This window comes from Echiichthys vipera, assembly GCF_963691815.1.
Source record: "Echiichthys vipera genome assembly, chromosome: 15".
Classification (NCBI taxonomy): Eukaryota; Metazoa; Chordata; class Actinopteri; order Perciformes; family Trachinidae; genus Echiichthys; species Echiichthys vipera.
The window spans coordinates 24,601,256-24,617,408 of NC_139840.1; the positions used below are offsets into that span (position 1 = coordinate 24,601,256).

Sequence of the window (16,153 nt, forward strand, 5' to 3'; positions counted from 1 at the left end):
CTGAGGGAACATAACCCCCAATGCATAGATGAGCATATTTTACGACCTTCTGTCACACAGTTGGCAGCACATTCTGTCTGTCTATAAAGAACAAACAATCAAAATAAGCAATCAATTATGGCCAGAACTCTATTTCTTATTAGGCATTTAACTGTCTCAAGTCATCACAATTTACATTTTCTTTGATCCCTGGTCTGTTTTTGAGCATCACACATATATAGAACATGAAATGCCTGGTTGATCATTCACCCTCTTAAGGCATGATGTATGCAGACATGGAGGCTCATAATGGAGCCAACTGACTTTAACATGAGTGTGTCAATCAGTTGCTTTTTCCTACTTTGCTCAATCTCACACTTAGAAATTGATGTGTAAATACTTAACAAACCCGGTAATTTCAGGTATAACCCAGAGAAGACATTGCATGTACAACATATGTTTCAACATATGATGATGACAACTTCACAAAACAATCTGAGTGCTGGCATTTGTGTGTGTGGATGGGGTGTGTCCTCATGTTCTGGCGTTGTCTTCCTCATCATTCCATGTTGCAGGTGCGATTTTAAATGTCTTGGCATCGTACACCCACACAGTGTCTATGCCCTCTCCAGCGGTACGTTCAGGGACCCAAGTTGGAAAGGGAAAGCGGCAGGCCACCACCTTGGCTGTACTCGGTAACTCGCTTGCCAGCTTCAGCTCCAGCTGGTCCATCTGCAGATACGGACGACAACAATCAGGGTATCAAGAGCAATCCTTTGGGATTTTGAAAAACTTGTGTTCAGATCAAATTTAGAGCTTTCAGGTGATGCAGCAATACCTGGGGTCTTCAGTTTATGACCCAACGGAGACAACGAACAGCTGACTATATTTAATTATATTTCTTTGCTGTCTCCAGTAATCTGAAGGGTGCCATTTCTCACTCGTCTCGCTCACTCATCTTCAACCACTTATCCGGGGTCGGGTCGCGGGGGCAGCAGCTCCAGCAGGGGACCCCAAACTTCCCTTTCCCGGGCCACATTAACCAGCTCTAACTGGGGGATCCCGAGGCGTTCCCAGGCCAGTGTGGAGATCTAATCTCTCCACCTGGTCCTGGGTCTTCCCCGAGGCCTCCTCCCAGCTGGACGTGCCTGGAACACCTCCCTAGGGAGGCGCCCAGGGTTCATCCATACCAGATGATCCTGAACCACTTCAACTGGCTCCTTTCAACGCAAAGGAGCAGGGGCTCTACTCCGAGTTCCTCGTGGATGGCTGAACTTCTCACCCTCTTTCTAAGGGAGACTCCACCCACCCTCTTGGAGAACCCATTTCGGCCGCTGGCACCCGCGACCTCGTTAGTTCTCACCAAGTATTAATCAATTCATCACAGATATAATGCATCTATTGTATGATTTGATAATATCAGTTACTTAAGGAGCCATTGGCCATATACTTTACTATACAGCAAATGGGCATAAATGATCAGCTAAGAACACCCATTGATTATGTTAATAAAATGACTGTAGGACAAACAGAAGAACTCTATGTTTTTACAATCAAATGCTTGGATATAAAAAAAATAAATAAAGAAAACTTACCATTTGAGGGACTCCAAATATGACAACATTGGAGTACTGAGCAAAACTGACCTGGAAGAAAAAAATCAGAAATGACAGTGACATTAACTCACTATTATGCATACTATAATTTACTAAACTAATCAGGTATCACTGACCTTCCACAAGTCAAAGATGTGGAAGGAGGTGGAGCGGTGGACTCCCTCTCTGAAGGCCTTGTAGCGAGAATACCACACTAGCCAGGGGTTCAGCTCAAAGCCCGACGCCTGAAAGCCGTGCTTGGCTGCTGCGATCACCTGCAAGAGGGAGGGGGGCGAAGGGAGATTCATCAGCAACTGTAGCAGGGCTCTGCCACAGACCGGAGAGATTGGCGTTTGAAAGCAGTTCAGCAGTTATACAATGTCAAAACTTTATTCTTCTTAAGGTCAGAGGTCCAGACAAAACCGCTGTTGCTGGCAGGGTTTCAGTCTCTTGCTCAGGGACAGTGCTGACATGGCAGGCTTGAACTAAGACTCCTGTCAACGTCCTCCGAAGAACTCAACCACTCTTCTATCTTCTATAAAAACAAACAATGCTGGTGACATGCTTACAATACTGGCCAAATCAAAATTTGCATCTATTATATTTTTTCTCTAGTTACATCACAATACACACCTTACTCTACTCTGCAACTTTTATTTTTGTATCTCTCATCTCATCTCAGCTCATCTCATCTTCAGCCGCTTATCCGGGGTCGGGTAGCGGGGGCAGCAGCTCTAGCAGGGGACCCCAAACTTCCCTTTCCCGGGCCACATTAACCAGCTCTAACTGGGGGATCCCGAGGCATTCCCAGGCCAGTGTGGCGATATAATCTCTCAACCTGGTCCTGGGTCTTCCCTGAGGCCTCCTCCCAGCTGGACGTGCATGGAACACCTCCCTAGGGAGGCGCCCAGGGTTCATCCTTACTAGATGATCCTGAACCACCTCAACGAGCTCCTTTCAACGCAAAGGAGCCCCGTCTCTACTCGGAGTTCCTCACGGATGGCTGAACTTCTCCCCCTCTCTCTAAGGGAGACTCCAGCCCCCCTCTGAGAAAACCCATTTCGGCCGCTTGTACCCGCGACTTCGTTCTTTCGGCCATGAACCAGCTTTGATTTATTCATGACCATATTTATTATTTAAAATGTTTTAATTGCTTTATTATTATAGTTATATGTAAATCAATTTAAATTGCTGGCAACCAGAATATTTTCTAAACACATTCAGTCAATAACGTGAGTGTGAACGTCATCAACATTGTTAACTTCAGCAGTACTGCTCATCTTGGTGTTAGTGTAAGTCAAATTAATTCATTTCAGGGTGCATTTTAAGCTTTGACAGCACCTTCAGCTGTGGCAAATTACAGCTTGTTTCATTTTTATTGTGCTATAAAACAACCAAAAGGGTGTTTCTGGAGAGCGTTCTTCTGAAGGGGAAACATGTTAAAGGATGCAGTTTCAAGCAGTGTTTTTAGAACTGTTTTCAAGGATTTCCAGCACCTGTGAGAGCCCTGAGATTGTTTATTTACACCTCTAATAGACCATTTCACAGTGGTAACAGCAGCAGCCTGTGTCCTTGTCAACTTCCTGTTTGGTTGGTGTCATTTACATACTGCAGGAAATAAACTGGGGCAGTAAGCATGTTTACGACTTTGAAATGATCTACACCCACAGAGGTAAGAGAACATAACTTACTATCCTTCCATCTCCGCTCCCAATGTCCACCAGGGTCCCGGATCTGGCTCGCAGCACCCCGAGGACATTCTCCACCTGAGCCGTGGTCGCTGGGACAAACGGGAGGCAGACTTTTCTCAGGGCTGGAGCGATAAACGGAGCCGCCACTGCGTACAGGGCGACCAGCGACCCTCCCAGCACCCCCGTGAAGATTACACCGACGCGGCTAATGCTCCTTTTCTCCTTCACGTCTCCCCCACACCGGTCCGGTGAGTCCAGAAAAAGGCCCTCTTGTGACATGGTGGTTCTTATATAGAGATATCATTGAGATACATATTATGCCTGCTCATTCTGCTAAGTTAAAAGCGAAAAACATTTTATTATAAGTCAAAGAAATGTCTGCTGAGAAAGTCATGGTCCTACAACAGTGTTTGACATTTTGAAAAAGGACCTGTGAAGCGCTGATCAAAGCCCGAGTGGATTAAAAAGAGCGAACGAAGGTTCCTACCTGTCCTTCGTTCCGGTTTTAGTGCCGTACATGCAAATCAAAACACAGTACAAATAAATAAATAAATATACACACACACACACACACACACACACACACACACACACACACACACACACACACACACACACACACACACACACACACACACACATTTTAAATGATTAAATAACTGCCATGGTGCCACATAGAGTAAAAGGGAAGTGAAGATGTTTAATGAAATAAATAAATGAATAAATAAATTAATAAATAGAGACAGCCATGAAATCAACAGAAATAAATCTGCCAGAACAAAGGGACAAAAAAATTGAAAAACTGAAACAAAAAGAAACCACAATAAATAAACATCAATAAATACCCCCAAACCAACAAAACAAATGATTCAATAATGTAGTATCCATTTAAACAGCCACAGAAAAAGTTTCAAGCACTGGGTATCCTATTTGCAAAGCAGTATTTCACATAAAATGTGTTTCTTTGTGATTTCACTGATACGTCTTGTCCATATGACCATATATGTTTCCATTATATTCTGAGGGAAAGTAATACCCTAAACAATGATGTTGTTCTTGCTTTGGTGGTGCAATAATCCACAAATATATGGGAAACACTCATGTATTATTCATACCTTATCTTACATATGATGCAGTCAATTATATGTTTTACCCCAGAGTTGGAACAAGGAACAAATAAAGGAAAAAAGATGTTACTGAGAATGATCCACTATTATGGATGGGAATTTACTTCTCTCAGTCAAATCCTGACACTTTATTTTCCTGCCAGTCACACAGTCACATTACCGCAGCAGTTAAATGTACAACAATTGCTCCTAAACCTTTTGGTGGAGTGGTATTTTAATTAAGATTACTAGTGTGTTTCACTGGCTACACTTGACTCTAAAACTTCCATTTAATTTTGACAAACACTAAGAAGACCTGTAAAGATCAGCATTAACTCCTAGAAATTAGACAAATCTATTTTAAAGGTTGGATATGTAGAATCTTTATTAAAAGTTATATTTAAAAATAAATAAATAAATAAACCCACGTGGCGTTTTAAGGGGTACAAAATGAAAGTATTGCTCTTCCATTAAAAAAAAGTTTTAGTCTGAATTAATATATTTTTTTAAAAATACAATTTTTACAGTGACTTTCTGTCACGTTCTGTTTTCATTGTACCAGCCAATGGTTGCCGGCATTGCAGGTTGCCAGGGTTGTCTGTTGTTATGCACAGCTACAATAGGCTGGCACTGGATGAAATGGAGTTTGCAAATCCTGCAGCTGCTTATTCGTCCCAGCAGCTGAGTGACGGAAGACGGGCAAAAACCAGAGTCAGTATGGGCATTGCGGGTTGCAAGGTTTCTCTGCTACAGAAACAAGGCATCATTTTGAGTTGAGAGCTAACTAGTGATCGATTACACTGCACTAAAAGAAAGACTTCCAGTTGAAGAACATTAAATACTGTTACCAAAAAAATAATTGTTTAGTCCAAGTTAGTCGTTACCCTTCATCACTTGATATGGTGCAGGCTGATCGCTTGACACACTCTGAGAACCCGACCGCTTGAATTATTTTGTGTTGTTGCGATTACGATCTTGAGACACTAGATGGCAGTGTTCTGCTCATTCTCCATATTCAACCTTTAACAAAGGGGTTTTCATATCACTGGATGAATAAATTAAGTGATCTATTTTTACCATGTCGCTTACATTAAAAGTCATTGGACAGTGTACGGTGGACAGTGTGGTCCATCCCTGATGTGCCATGGTGGATCTGATGGTGGTGCATGTGGTGCTGGCTGGTGGTGGGACCATCATCCATCATCAAATCCTCCTCCTCCTCCGCCCTGTACCCCTCTGCCCCGTCCTGAGAATAGCTATGCTTCATCACCAGGATGCTCCTTCGACCCGCTGTTGTGGTGTGGTGGGAGAGGCGTGGTGACTGCTGGCTCACCATCACAGGTGGCAGCGGTGGTGGCACAAGAGCCCCGCCGTCTGCTGCGACAGTGGCGTCCCTCATGCTCAGGTTGCTGCGGCTACCGTGAACACTGCCATGCACGCTCCCCGGAAAAGAGCCACAGTGGTGGTCACGGATGCATTTGGAGGAGGAGCGGCGGAGCTTGTGGAACTTCTCAAAGTCTTCGGCCATGGCGGCATCGGTCAGGTCGCCGGATGGGTCGCGACGCAGAGTGCAGAGCTCGTAGTGGGGGGGTTCAAAACCAGGGTGAAGGAGGGCAGGGTCGAAGTCATCTCTGTGCATTAGTTGAGGAAAGAAGACACACACATAAGATTCTGTACAGATACAGTAATTGGTCCGGAAAGCACAAAAACGCTGCAGTATCCTATTTCTCAGCTCCCACCAACTTCGATTGCCAGTTTCCAGACACGGACAATCACATACACCTTATAAAACAACAAAAATAGTTGCATCAAGTATTTTATATATTCTCACGTCCTGTCTTAACCATACTCATCTCTGTTTTGCTCATTCATTAACCTGCGGATTTGATTTTGCACATATTTATACTTCCACCGTTACTTGTCTAATGTAGCCTGTATAGACTAGTATGTCATCTGCATATTTATTTTCAGTAGTGTTAGTTTAATAAATCCATAGTGTACTCTAATCAGTTCTTATATTGTGTATTCTACAGAGATATATAGCATACATGCTATTGTGTTGAGCTATTTTAATTCATTTATTTTAGCCTTCTGCTAACCGTATACACAGGCTCAAGGACGCAGCTAATTCAGCTTTCTCACACTGTCCATCCGTACCGTGCCCCGTGCTTTAGGGTACTTGTCCCCCCCCCCTCTCTCCCCACAGGCCAGGCCCGTTTGTACTCACACTACCTGGGCTTCGGCGTGAATGCTTCTTGCCTGTCTATACATCACCACGCCGTAACACCTCCGCATCACACCAACGTGAACCGTTCACCGCCATTGTTTTAAATGTCCGCGCATGGTCCGTCCTTCTTTTTTCTATGTCCGAACAGGCGCAGATAAAAAGACGTCAGAACCGCCGTAGGCCTCGTGCTTGTGCTCGTACACGTGCGCACGCTCATGCTCTTACATGTGCAAACGTGCTTTACTAAAGCCCACCTCTCCCAAAAGGGCCGTGGCAGGCAAGCGTGCTGCACTAAGGCCCGGTACTGTTGCACTCACACTGGTCAAACGAACTAGACTTTAGCCGTGAAACGTGCTTGGGCACGGTACAGATGGACAGTGTAATTGTGCCTTTAAATATTGTAAAGAAAACAGGACGGTAATTCTCATAGAATTGTCGCTATACAGCAGCATCAGGATCGCAACTGGGATCTGGATGAGTGAAATGATGACAAGTAGGTTACTGTATAAAGGGAGGGGCTTAAGACAGAGAGGGCAGAGCTGCAGGAGGAGGGTTGTGTTTTAAAATGCTGTTGTTTTTGACCCTTTTCCAGAAAACTGACTACCCCAGCTTTAATGTCGTTAGTTAGTCTGTTTGCTACATGAGGGGGTAGCACAGCATGCACTTTTTTGTCAAGATTTTATTGAATTTTTTCCCCTTAACTTTTCTTTTGGCGACGGCCTGTGACCCTCCAAGAAGAACATTTATCAAATAGTGACAAGTAGCCAGAAATAAAATGACCTGGACCTTCACGTCACATAATATCACGTGAAACTGATGGTGTACTATGTTACTATGAAAATAGTAAGGATAACTCTCTAATTTATGTGGTTAACATCTTTATTTTACTGGGGACATTTTTCATTCATAAGCAAAGATTCATAGGTTATGAACCCTTATTCCCTCTTTGAGTTTAGTCACTTCTCAAATCCATTTCCATGATAAATATATATTTTAAAAGCAACAGATTAATTGCCTAACAGACATGTATTTAATGAGCTGTCTGTTACTTTACTTTATCCTCTATTTAGAGGAGCACCTTCAGCAGAAGACTCCTCGCACCCAGATGCACCACAGAGCGCCACAGTAAATCTTTCCTGCCTGTGGTCGTTAAACTAAAAAATGCATCCTTAGGAGAGTCTGTCACCGCCTCTCTTTGATATGGACTCAATCATTAACAATCTGTTCTTTGCTTATTTTTACGGTACTTTGCACATTTTTACGGTACTTTTGATCTGTATATATTACTATTGTAAATTTGATATTTTATATATATATATTAAGTTATATATATACTGTTTTATATTTCTGTTTTTACACATATATGTTATCTGTATTATATTGTTGTTTGTATACAACGCATCCCTAGGAGAGTCTGTCACCGCCTCTCTTTGATACGGACTCAATCATTAACAATCTGTTCTTTGCACATTTTTACGGTACTTTGCACGTTATTACAGTAAGTACTTTTTGATCTGAATATATATATATATATATATATATATATATATATATATATATGTGTGTATATTTGATATACCTATATATAGTTATATATATATGTACACTGTTTTATATTTCTATTGTTGTTAAATATGTTGTTTGTATAGCTGAAGTTTGAAACAAAAACAATTTCCCCCTGGGATTATTCAAGTATTTCTGATTCAGACTCTTATTCTGATCTGATCTGATTATTCTTATTGTATAATGGATTTACTCATTTTGTCGTGGGATTTATTTTGTATACTTCTATTACAAATGTAGGCTACATTTCTACAATAGGATTTTATTTTCATCCCTCATTTACCTCTCTACATTTATTTATTTATGCACTTTTTCCACATTTGTTTATAATCTAATCAGGATGCGAAAACAATGTGGTGTATATCGGTTTGTTAGGTTCATGTTGTGTATGCATAGAGTATGCATAGGCCTCACATAGAGCGATGGTTTAGAAAATAATACACACATTTTATTAATTGTCACAAAACTATAATGGATTACAGTTTAGTCATGATAAATGACTATTTTCATGTCACACCATATGACGGTTTTAGGCACTATTACAACAAACTGTTACATAAATTGTGATTCCAATTGAAAATCTAAAAACAACACATGTTTCTATAAAGATGAGAATTAGTAGAACAAAAGTCAATCATTTCTATGCCTGTTATTTGACATTTTTGAAAAAAAACTTTTTTGTGGTGTTATAGTATAGTTTGTGTATTTGAATTGTGTATTTGTATGTGTCTGAGTGTTATTGTCTTTTCCTGAGTTATCGCGTGAAGTGTCTGCTTCCCGCCAGGTAGGTGCCCCGCGAGGACAGCACCGTAGTCGGGGAGAGTTTGGAGTAGAAGCGCAGGTGAGTGAAATAACGTGAGCTCACTTTGTGGCAGCGGCAGCTATCTCTGAAGTAAAGTAAAGTAGTGACATTTCATTTTAAATAATAAAGAAGTAGGCTTTAAGTTTCTGCTTAGAAGCTGAATTATTATGCGCAAAATGTAGTTTAGTAGTTTAGTACTTGGCTACACAGTGAAGTGAAATGTTACCTTTTAGTTTACTGTGATATTTCTGGGGTTACTTTGAAGTTTGAAGCCATTTGCACAATACAAGGTAGTACGGCAAAAACGTGAGACTAGAGTCTAAAATGCGCAGCACGGGGGGCAATTTGGGGGTTCAGTGTCTTGCTCAAGGACACTTCGACATGCGGACCAGAGAAGCTGGGGATCAAACCTCCGATCTCTCGAAATGGAGGACAACCCACTCTATCCCGGAGCCACAGTCACTGCACATATGGATCAGAGCAGCATTTAATCTTTGTGTATGTTGCCAAAAACATACAAAGGTGCAATGAGATGTGCTGTAAGAATGGCATTTCACCTGCGGATGATGTATTTCTTGCGAGGCTGTTTGACCTGGATGATGACAGAGATGATAAGCAGGATGAGAACCAGGCCACAGGTTACTCCAATGATAGTAAGGTTAGTGTGGTCCAGCGTGTCCAGGATACTGGCTTTCCTCTTCTCTAGTTAGGGAGAGAACACGGAGAAGATGTACTTTATGTTCGGCCGTAGCCAACATGTGGCTGGTCACTCAGCCCTTTTTGTGTCAGGGTACCTTTGCAGTGATTCTCGTCCCATGGGTAAACACAGTTCTGGATGCCGTTGCAGACCAGGGTCTGGTTGATGCACATGTTGCTATGGCAGAAGAAAGTTCCATCTCCGCATGGAGCTGAAAAACACAAAGGCAAGAGTAATGCAGATACAGTGGACTGAATATAGTCAGTTTTGAGGTGATATTCTTAATGTAATATTATGATTTATTTTACCCTTGTAGAGAATCACACATTTCTATTTATCACACTGTCATTGCTAATATAACCACCAGATGGCGCCAAAGTAAGGTGTCATTTTTATTCTTTGCTTGACGACTTAAAGGCAGAGCAACCAGCTGAAAACACAACACTGATATCATCACCCTAAGATTATGACTCTAGTGTTGGAGGCATCCCTTACTAATATATTGAGAATGAACCAAAATGCCTTTGGAGAAGCTGTCATTAAATTTTTACGACCTCTACTCTCACGTGTAGACATGGCGCACCTTTGTAGATAAACGGGGAGTCACTCACGCTCATGGAAGGTTGTAAAGAGGATCCTGAATTTGCTCTTCCTGCTCCCCTCGTCTGCCCAAAGTCTTACCACGCCCACGGAGGACGTCAGCATGACATCGTTGGCCACCGTGGAGCAGAACTTATTCTTCAGGTGCTCAACCGAACTGCTTCCGTCATAGATGGCAACAAAGTTACGTTTGCACTCGTTCGAGTTGTGCATCTCATACTCCAGAAAACGCATGTAGATCTGCGGTTAAAAGACAAAAAATGTTGTTGTTTTTTCTACCTGTACTCATTGTGTGACGTTAAAACAGTTACATCAATGTGACCTAGATTAAAAAAGCTTAGCTAGTAGAGCATCATGCCCAAGCAAGTTTTGATCCTACATCCCTCTGTCCAACCACCTAAAAGTCAAATATATTTTATACACAAACAAGTCTAAACCACAACTAACATGTAACACAACAACCAAATAACAAGACAACCACAGTTTAATATATACAGACCCTAGAATTTGGTGGAGCCCTGATGTACCACCTGCAGTCTACAGCCTCAGTCTGTAGCGCCCGGGTCTCCCCAGATATCTGGATGGACTCCACAAAGCCTTCCGGACCGCCCATGTCAAAATCACAAACTGTGGATCACAATATTGTTGTATTAAAGGAATGCCGTAGTCTTTAGGCTGCAAAAATCAAACTGACTGTGAAATTGTAGAAATAATTTGCTGAGTATTTTTAGTTATTGTATCACAGCAGAAAAGAGCACTCAAACACAACACTTTTAGTAGGGGAGTTTATAGTAGGGAAGGGCATGAGCACTTGAGTACTCAATCGAATTTTCTTTCCGCATATCGAGTAATCACTTCTTTTTTTCTTTTCTTTTTAACTGTCAATATCTTGGCGTCTTGATAAGTGACTCATGGCAGCCACCGAGCAAATGCATTAGTTATAATGTTTCAACAACATTCAACAAACTCAAGTAGGATTGTTTTGAACATGGATAACAGCGTGGAGCTGCCCAACGATTGAATTTGCCACATAACGTTAACTACATTAGTTGTATGGGTATTTACCTCATCAAATGGTCCGTTAACAAGTTAACATTACAGTAGCTAACACTTCTTGTGGCTATTACATTAGAATTAAATCACATTACAAAAATAAACATGAATAAACATAATGTGAATACAACTTTAATAAACTAACGTGTCTGTGAACATTATTTCTGCCTGATTCACGTCAGACAACAACTACCATGATACCACGCTACCTCAAGACATCATCACAAACTCATTTTAGACCCTAGTCTTACGTTTTTGCAAGTACTTAAATATGGAAATGACTTAAAATGCCCATCACTACTACAGAGTTAGCAGTATCTACAGTTAATCCCAGATGCTGACCCGGTCTACTGTGTGTGTATGTATGTGTGTGTGTGTGTATATATATATATATATATATATATATATATATATATATATATATATATATATACATGAGATTAGTTTGACACAATAACATAAATTGAATACTTACATGGTAGAGCTGGGAGTTCCCCAACTCCTTTGAACTCTGGGTCTGAAGGCAGAACATAAATATTGGGAACATTAACTCAAGTCTTTCTGCAATTAGGGGCCACATTCAAAAAGGGAGTTTGAGTCCCACAATGACACATGGAAGAATGCATTTCTCACTGATAACTGAGATGAGTTCGAAATGAAACTTATGTGTGTGTTTATTTTTTTTACAAAACATGCACATGGACATTTTCAAATTTGTGAGGCCTCTAGTACAGGTTCACCTGGTGGAGTCATACTATACAACCCACGCACTGCATTTATTGTTCCAGTCATCTGTGCCCAAGTTGCACGTATGTTTAAAACATATCTAAACCAGGATATTCATTCATTCATTCATCTTCAACCGCTTGTCCAGGATAGAGAAACAAAATATAGTCTCAATACGTCTGTCTGACGTTCCTGTCTGTTATAGGGAAGGTTTTCGTTGCCACCGTACTCTACGGGGGAATTGTTGGGTCTCTGTAAATCAGAAATAAGTCATAGAGTGTGGTCTTTACCTACTCTGTAAAGTGTCCTGAGATAACTTTTGTTATTATTTGACACTATAAATAAAATTGAATTGAATTGAAAAAGAACAACCACAGAATAAAAATGATAATATTAAAAAACTTAATGCCAGACAAATTACAAACACAGCTGGCCAAGGCTTACATAACCTATGTTCCAGAACATTCTCTCTGCCCTCGTTTAAACTCCCCTGAAACCCTGATGCCCTTTATCAACAAAAGAAAAACACACACTTTGCAGCAGACAAGGAAAAGAAATTGTGCTCTAAAGCTTTGTGCTGGTGAATCTACTTGCTAGGTGGATTACAGATCCTGATATGCCGGCTTAACTCGCGGACAGATTAGGCCTCACCAGCAGTGGCAACCTGGTGATAAAAATGTCACTTATTTTTTTGTTTTCTAAATTCTTTTGGAAGTACCCAGTTTGATATTTTGTGAGGGGAAACTTCAAAGAAAATACCAAACTACAGAAAAATGTGTTGACGCAGTGTGGAGAGGGAGAGAGTGAATTTATTTTCAAACCATAATCGTAGTAATTAAAATGTTTTTATAATTGGAAATGCAACACACTAACATTTAGTCACTAACTATGATGAAAGACAAGCAGGTGATGGACTCCACACTGAGGCTCAAATCAACAAGGACTCTTATTAATCCCCTAAGATTTCTTACTCGTGTGTGTGTGTGTGTGTGTGTGTGTGTGTGTGTGTGTGTGTGTGTGTGTGTGTGTGTGTGTGTGTGTGTGTGTGTGTGTGTGTGTGTGTGTGTGTGTGTGTGTGTGTGTGTGTGTGTGTGTGTGTGTGTTGTGTGTGTGTGTGCGCGCGTGTGCGTGTGTGTGTAAACTGGAAGATAAGATGACATAACAATAATAAAGAAATTGTGATATTTGCAAAAAAAATAGCAGTGAGCTCTGACAACAGCAGCACCACAGTAACTTCAAAACTAGAGTGCGTTGGACGGACACACAGTGCCAAACTGGAGCATCCCTTGCAGAATAATAAGATACCGCACTGTACAGCCTCAATCAAAGAAGGAAAACACACGTGGGAGAGCTGGGTGGACAGAGGGATGCAGATTAATCTTTGACCCCCCCCCATCGGTGTAGGTGGCCTATAAAATCTGCTGTTAATGAAGCCTCTGCCTCGGACTCCCTTAAGCTGCTACTGCGGCTCAGCACTGACAAGCTGTATTCCCCTGAAGACAAGCTTTCATTAACGTGTGTGTGTGTCTGTGTGCGGCTGAGGGAATGTTCCCCTCAGCTGCAGCTGCTGTGCCTGCACTACAAATGGAAATGAGAGTACAGCCCCATCAGCATGCCACCAAACCACTATTAAAGTTGTTCAAAATGTCACTTTTTTTGACATCACATGCACAATTAATTTATGATAATATATATTATACACTGCCCCACCTCTTAAAATGCAATTTAAGGATAACTGGGTTTCTCTGTGGTGCATTATCAAAACAAATAAAGCATCCAGTGTGCATGTGAATGTCTGGAAAAGCTGCAGTTAAAAACAACCCATGAAACAGAATTTGAAGTAGAGTGGGACCTCTTCCTGCAGATATCCCTCTTGAAATACAATATGATGAAAATTATCGCGGATCTTTTGCCCATCATTGCCAAAAAAACTATACGGACTATATGACCAAATGGAAGGAACTGTGTAAAAAGAGGTAGCCAGCTTGGCATGTGGCAGCCAACAATGTCAAACTGACAGTGGGGTGGTGGATTGGGAGAGAGTGCCAAGGAAAGGAGTTGAGGGCTTAGAGCCGCAGTAATACTCTAAACAACGACCCTGCCAGCCACACGGTGCCAGCTGGTATGATATAAAAACAAAAACATATGAGAAGGGCAAAATTATCTGACTAAATCCTCACCCAAACGACATATGTTGATGTGATGTTGATGAAAAATATCATCTGGCAACACTCTGCATTTACCAATCAACTATGTATGAGCATGCACTCCATTTAGATTACTTTGAAGCGGTAACTGTTTTACCCCATCACTCACCTTGTGTGAAGTTGTACCGGGCAGAGAAACCGATGGCCTCCAGTTCACCATCAGCCACGAACTTGATGTACAGGTACCTCCCACTGGAGCGGATGTATGCTGGGCTTTCCTGCCCACAGAAGCGACCAATGATGGGAGAGAAAACAAAAGGTCCATCGCGAACCTCGATATGGTCAAACTTGCACTCCCACGACGGCTCGATGGAATACTTGTCATCAAAGAACAAGTCGATGCACTGCCTGGGAGAGGCTGGAGCAGGGAGTGAGGTTGAGAACAGGTGAGATAAAAGCAGGAAGGTGGGAAGTGAGTGAGAGGCTAAAAAGACAAAGAAGAAAGCCTGACCTTCTATTATGTAGACACATTCCCTCTCAGCTGGGTATTTCTCAGGGTAGTTGGGTGAGGTGAAATACCCTCCATCAGGCTCCTTTACCCACGTCCCACACTGTCCAGCAGGTGTCACACCGGAGTTGTTCGTCACTGGAAACACAGGATGACAGTGTACACACAGATGAAAATATCAGGGGTGCAAACTTGATACCTTTCGGCATTTTCACCTTGAATATGGTCATTCACATAAATTGTGTAGACCTGCAAAAATTAGTAAATAAATCAGGGTTCGTAGGGGTGCCTGAAATCCTTGAAACTGCTTGAATTTAAATGTTGTTTTCAAGTTTTGAAAAATGCTTGAATTTTGGTTTTGTGACTGTGACCACCAATCTGTTTCCATGTGTGAGCCAGTCCCCCTGAAGACAGTGAGTTGGAAGTGATTTCCCTGACATACCAGGAGGTTGTAGTTTAAATGAACCTTGGCTGGAAAAGACAAATACAAAACATGGATGAGACGAGGAGCAAATCCTAGAGTAGCCTCCTGCAAAGTCTGCAAAAAGGACGTGCAGGAAGTCCCTTGTCCAACCAATCTCGTCCGAAAGTCTGACTTTTAGACGCTTCAGACAATTTGCCACATTTCAGCGGCCATGTGAAATTTGAAGGAACAAACTGACCGTAAGCGACCTCTTCTTGAAGTAATTAGGCTATGTTAGTGGTTAGTGGTTAGATCACGACAGTGTTGTGCCGAAATCCCACCCCTTCACTTTTAGCGGGAAAAGGTGACTGTATATATACTGATATAGTGCACTGCAAGAACATGGTCTTTTTAGCATCCGTTGCTGTTAAGTCTCAGGGACAAATGTGACTGTCCTGCAACGGCAACAGTCAAGTTTAGGCATCAAAATGACTAACGTCAATTAAGATTAGAAAAAAGAGATTTTTGGCACAACAACGGAGTGATTTTGTATCTGCTGTAAATGATGGTGTTCCACTTTAAATGGTGAAATTATTGCCTGAGGCGGCTGTTGAGATAGCTATGACAATTGCATGCTAACATTACATTAGGTGACTGCAACCTTTGTAAAATGTTCCTCTTGACCTTAACATTTGTCTCCTATCAACAAGGTTCAAGACGGAGAAACACCTCGCGTTTAGCTTGTCAGTTTCTCCCCATAGGAAACCCATAGAACGACCAGTGCAGAGCTGTTTTACCGCGGATCATGTGAGCAGTTTGACTTACCATTGTGTGTGAATTCTGAAATGTGCTATTAGAATCAACTTGCCTGTTCTGACGTTTGTATTTAACTAGTTCAGGTAGCCAAACTTTACTACTCACCCACTTGAGAGAATGAGAGAGTTTGGGGACGAAGATGCCCTTACTGTGGCTCAACTACAGGAGAGAAGTTTGATGTGACAGGAAAGGGATATGTGTTTCAACTGCCACAGTTTGGATTTAATTATTGCAAGAACA

At 41.7% G+C, this 16,153-nt stretch overlaps 2 protein-coding genes across 2 annotated transcripts in view; both read right to left on the reverse strand.

The window, feature by feature from the left end:
* Positions 1–148: 148 nt before the first annotated feature.
* On the reverse strand, positions 149–3,672 carry LOC310957500 (ATP synthase subunit C lysine N-methyltransferase-like). The gene is given in 5 exon segments (XM_083928081.1): positions 149–563; positions 565–711; positions 1,575–1,625; positions 1,712–1,849; positions 3,266–3,672. Coding segments are annotated over 5 exon segments (738 nt in total). The 5' UTR covers positions 3,545–3,672; the 3' UTR covers positions 149–440.
* A 1,789-nt stretch (positions 3,673–5,461) lies between these two features.
* The window catches only part of LOC310958011 (neuropilin and tolloid-like protein 1), a gene marked incomplete at both ends in the record, with an annotated part of 11,576 nt that continues 884 nt past the window's right edge, over positions 5,462–16,153 (reverse strand). Inside the window, 8 exons of the mRNA XM_083928795.1 lie at positions 5,462–6,002; positions 9,521–9,665; positions 9,758–9,871; positions 10,272–10,500; positions 10,760–10,887; positions 11,789–11,830; positions 14,356–14,604; positions 14,698–14,832. Coding sequence (XP_083784921.1) covers positions 5,462–6,002; positions 9,521–9,665; positions 9,758–9,871; positions 10,272–10,500; positions 10,760–10,887; positions 11,789–11,830; positions 14,356–14,604; positions 14,698–14,832 — 1,583 coding nt within the window. The remainder of the gene's footprint in view (positions 6,003–9,520; positions 9,666–9,757; positions 9,872–10,271; positions 10,501–10,759; positions 10,888–11,788; positions 11,831–14,355; positions 14,605–14,697; positions 14,833–16,153) is intronic.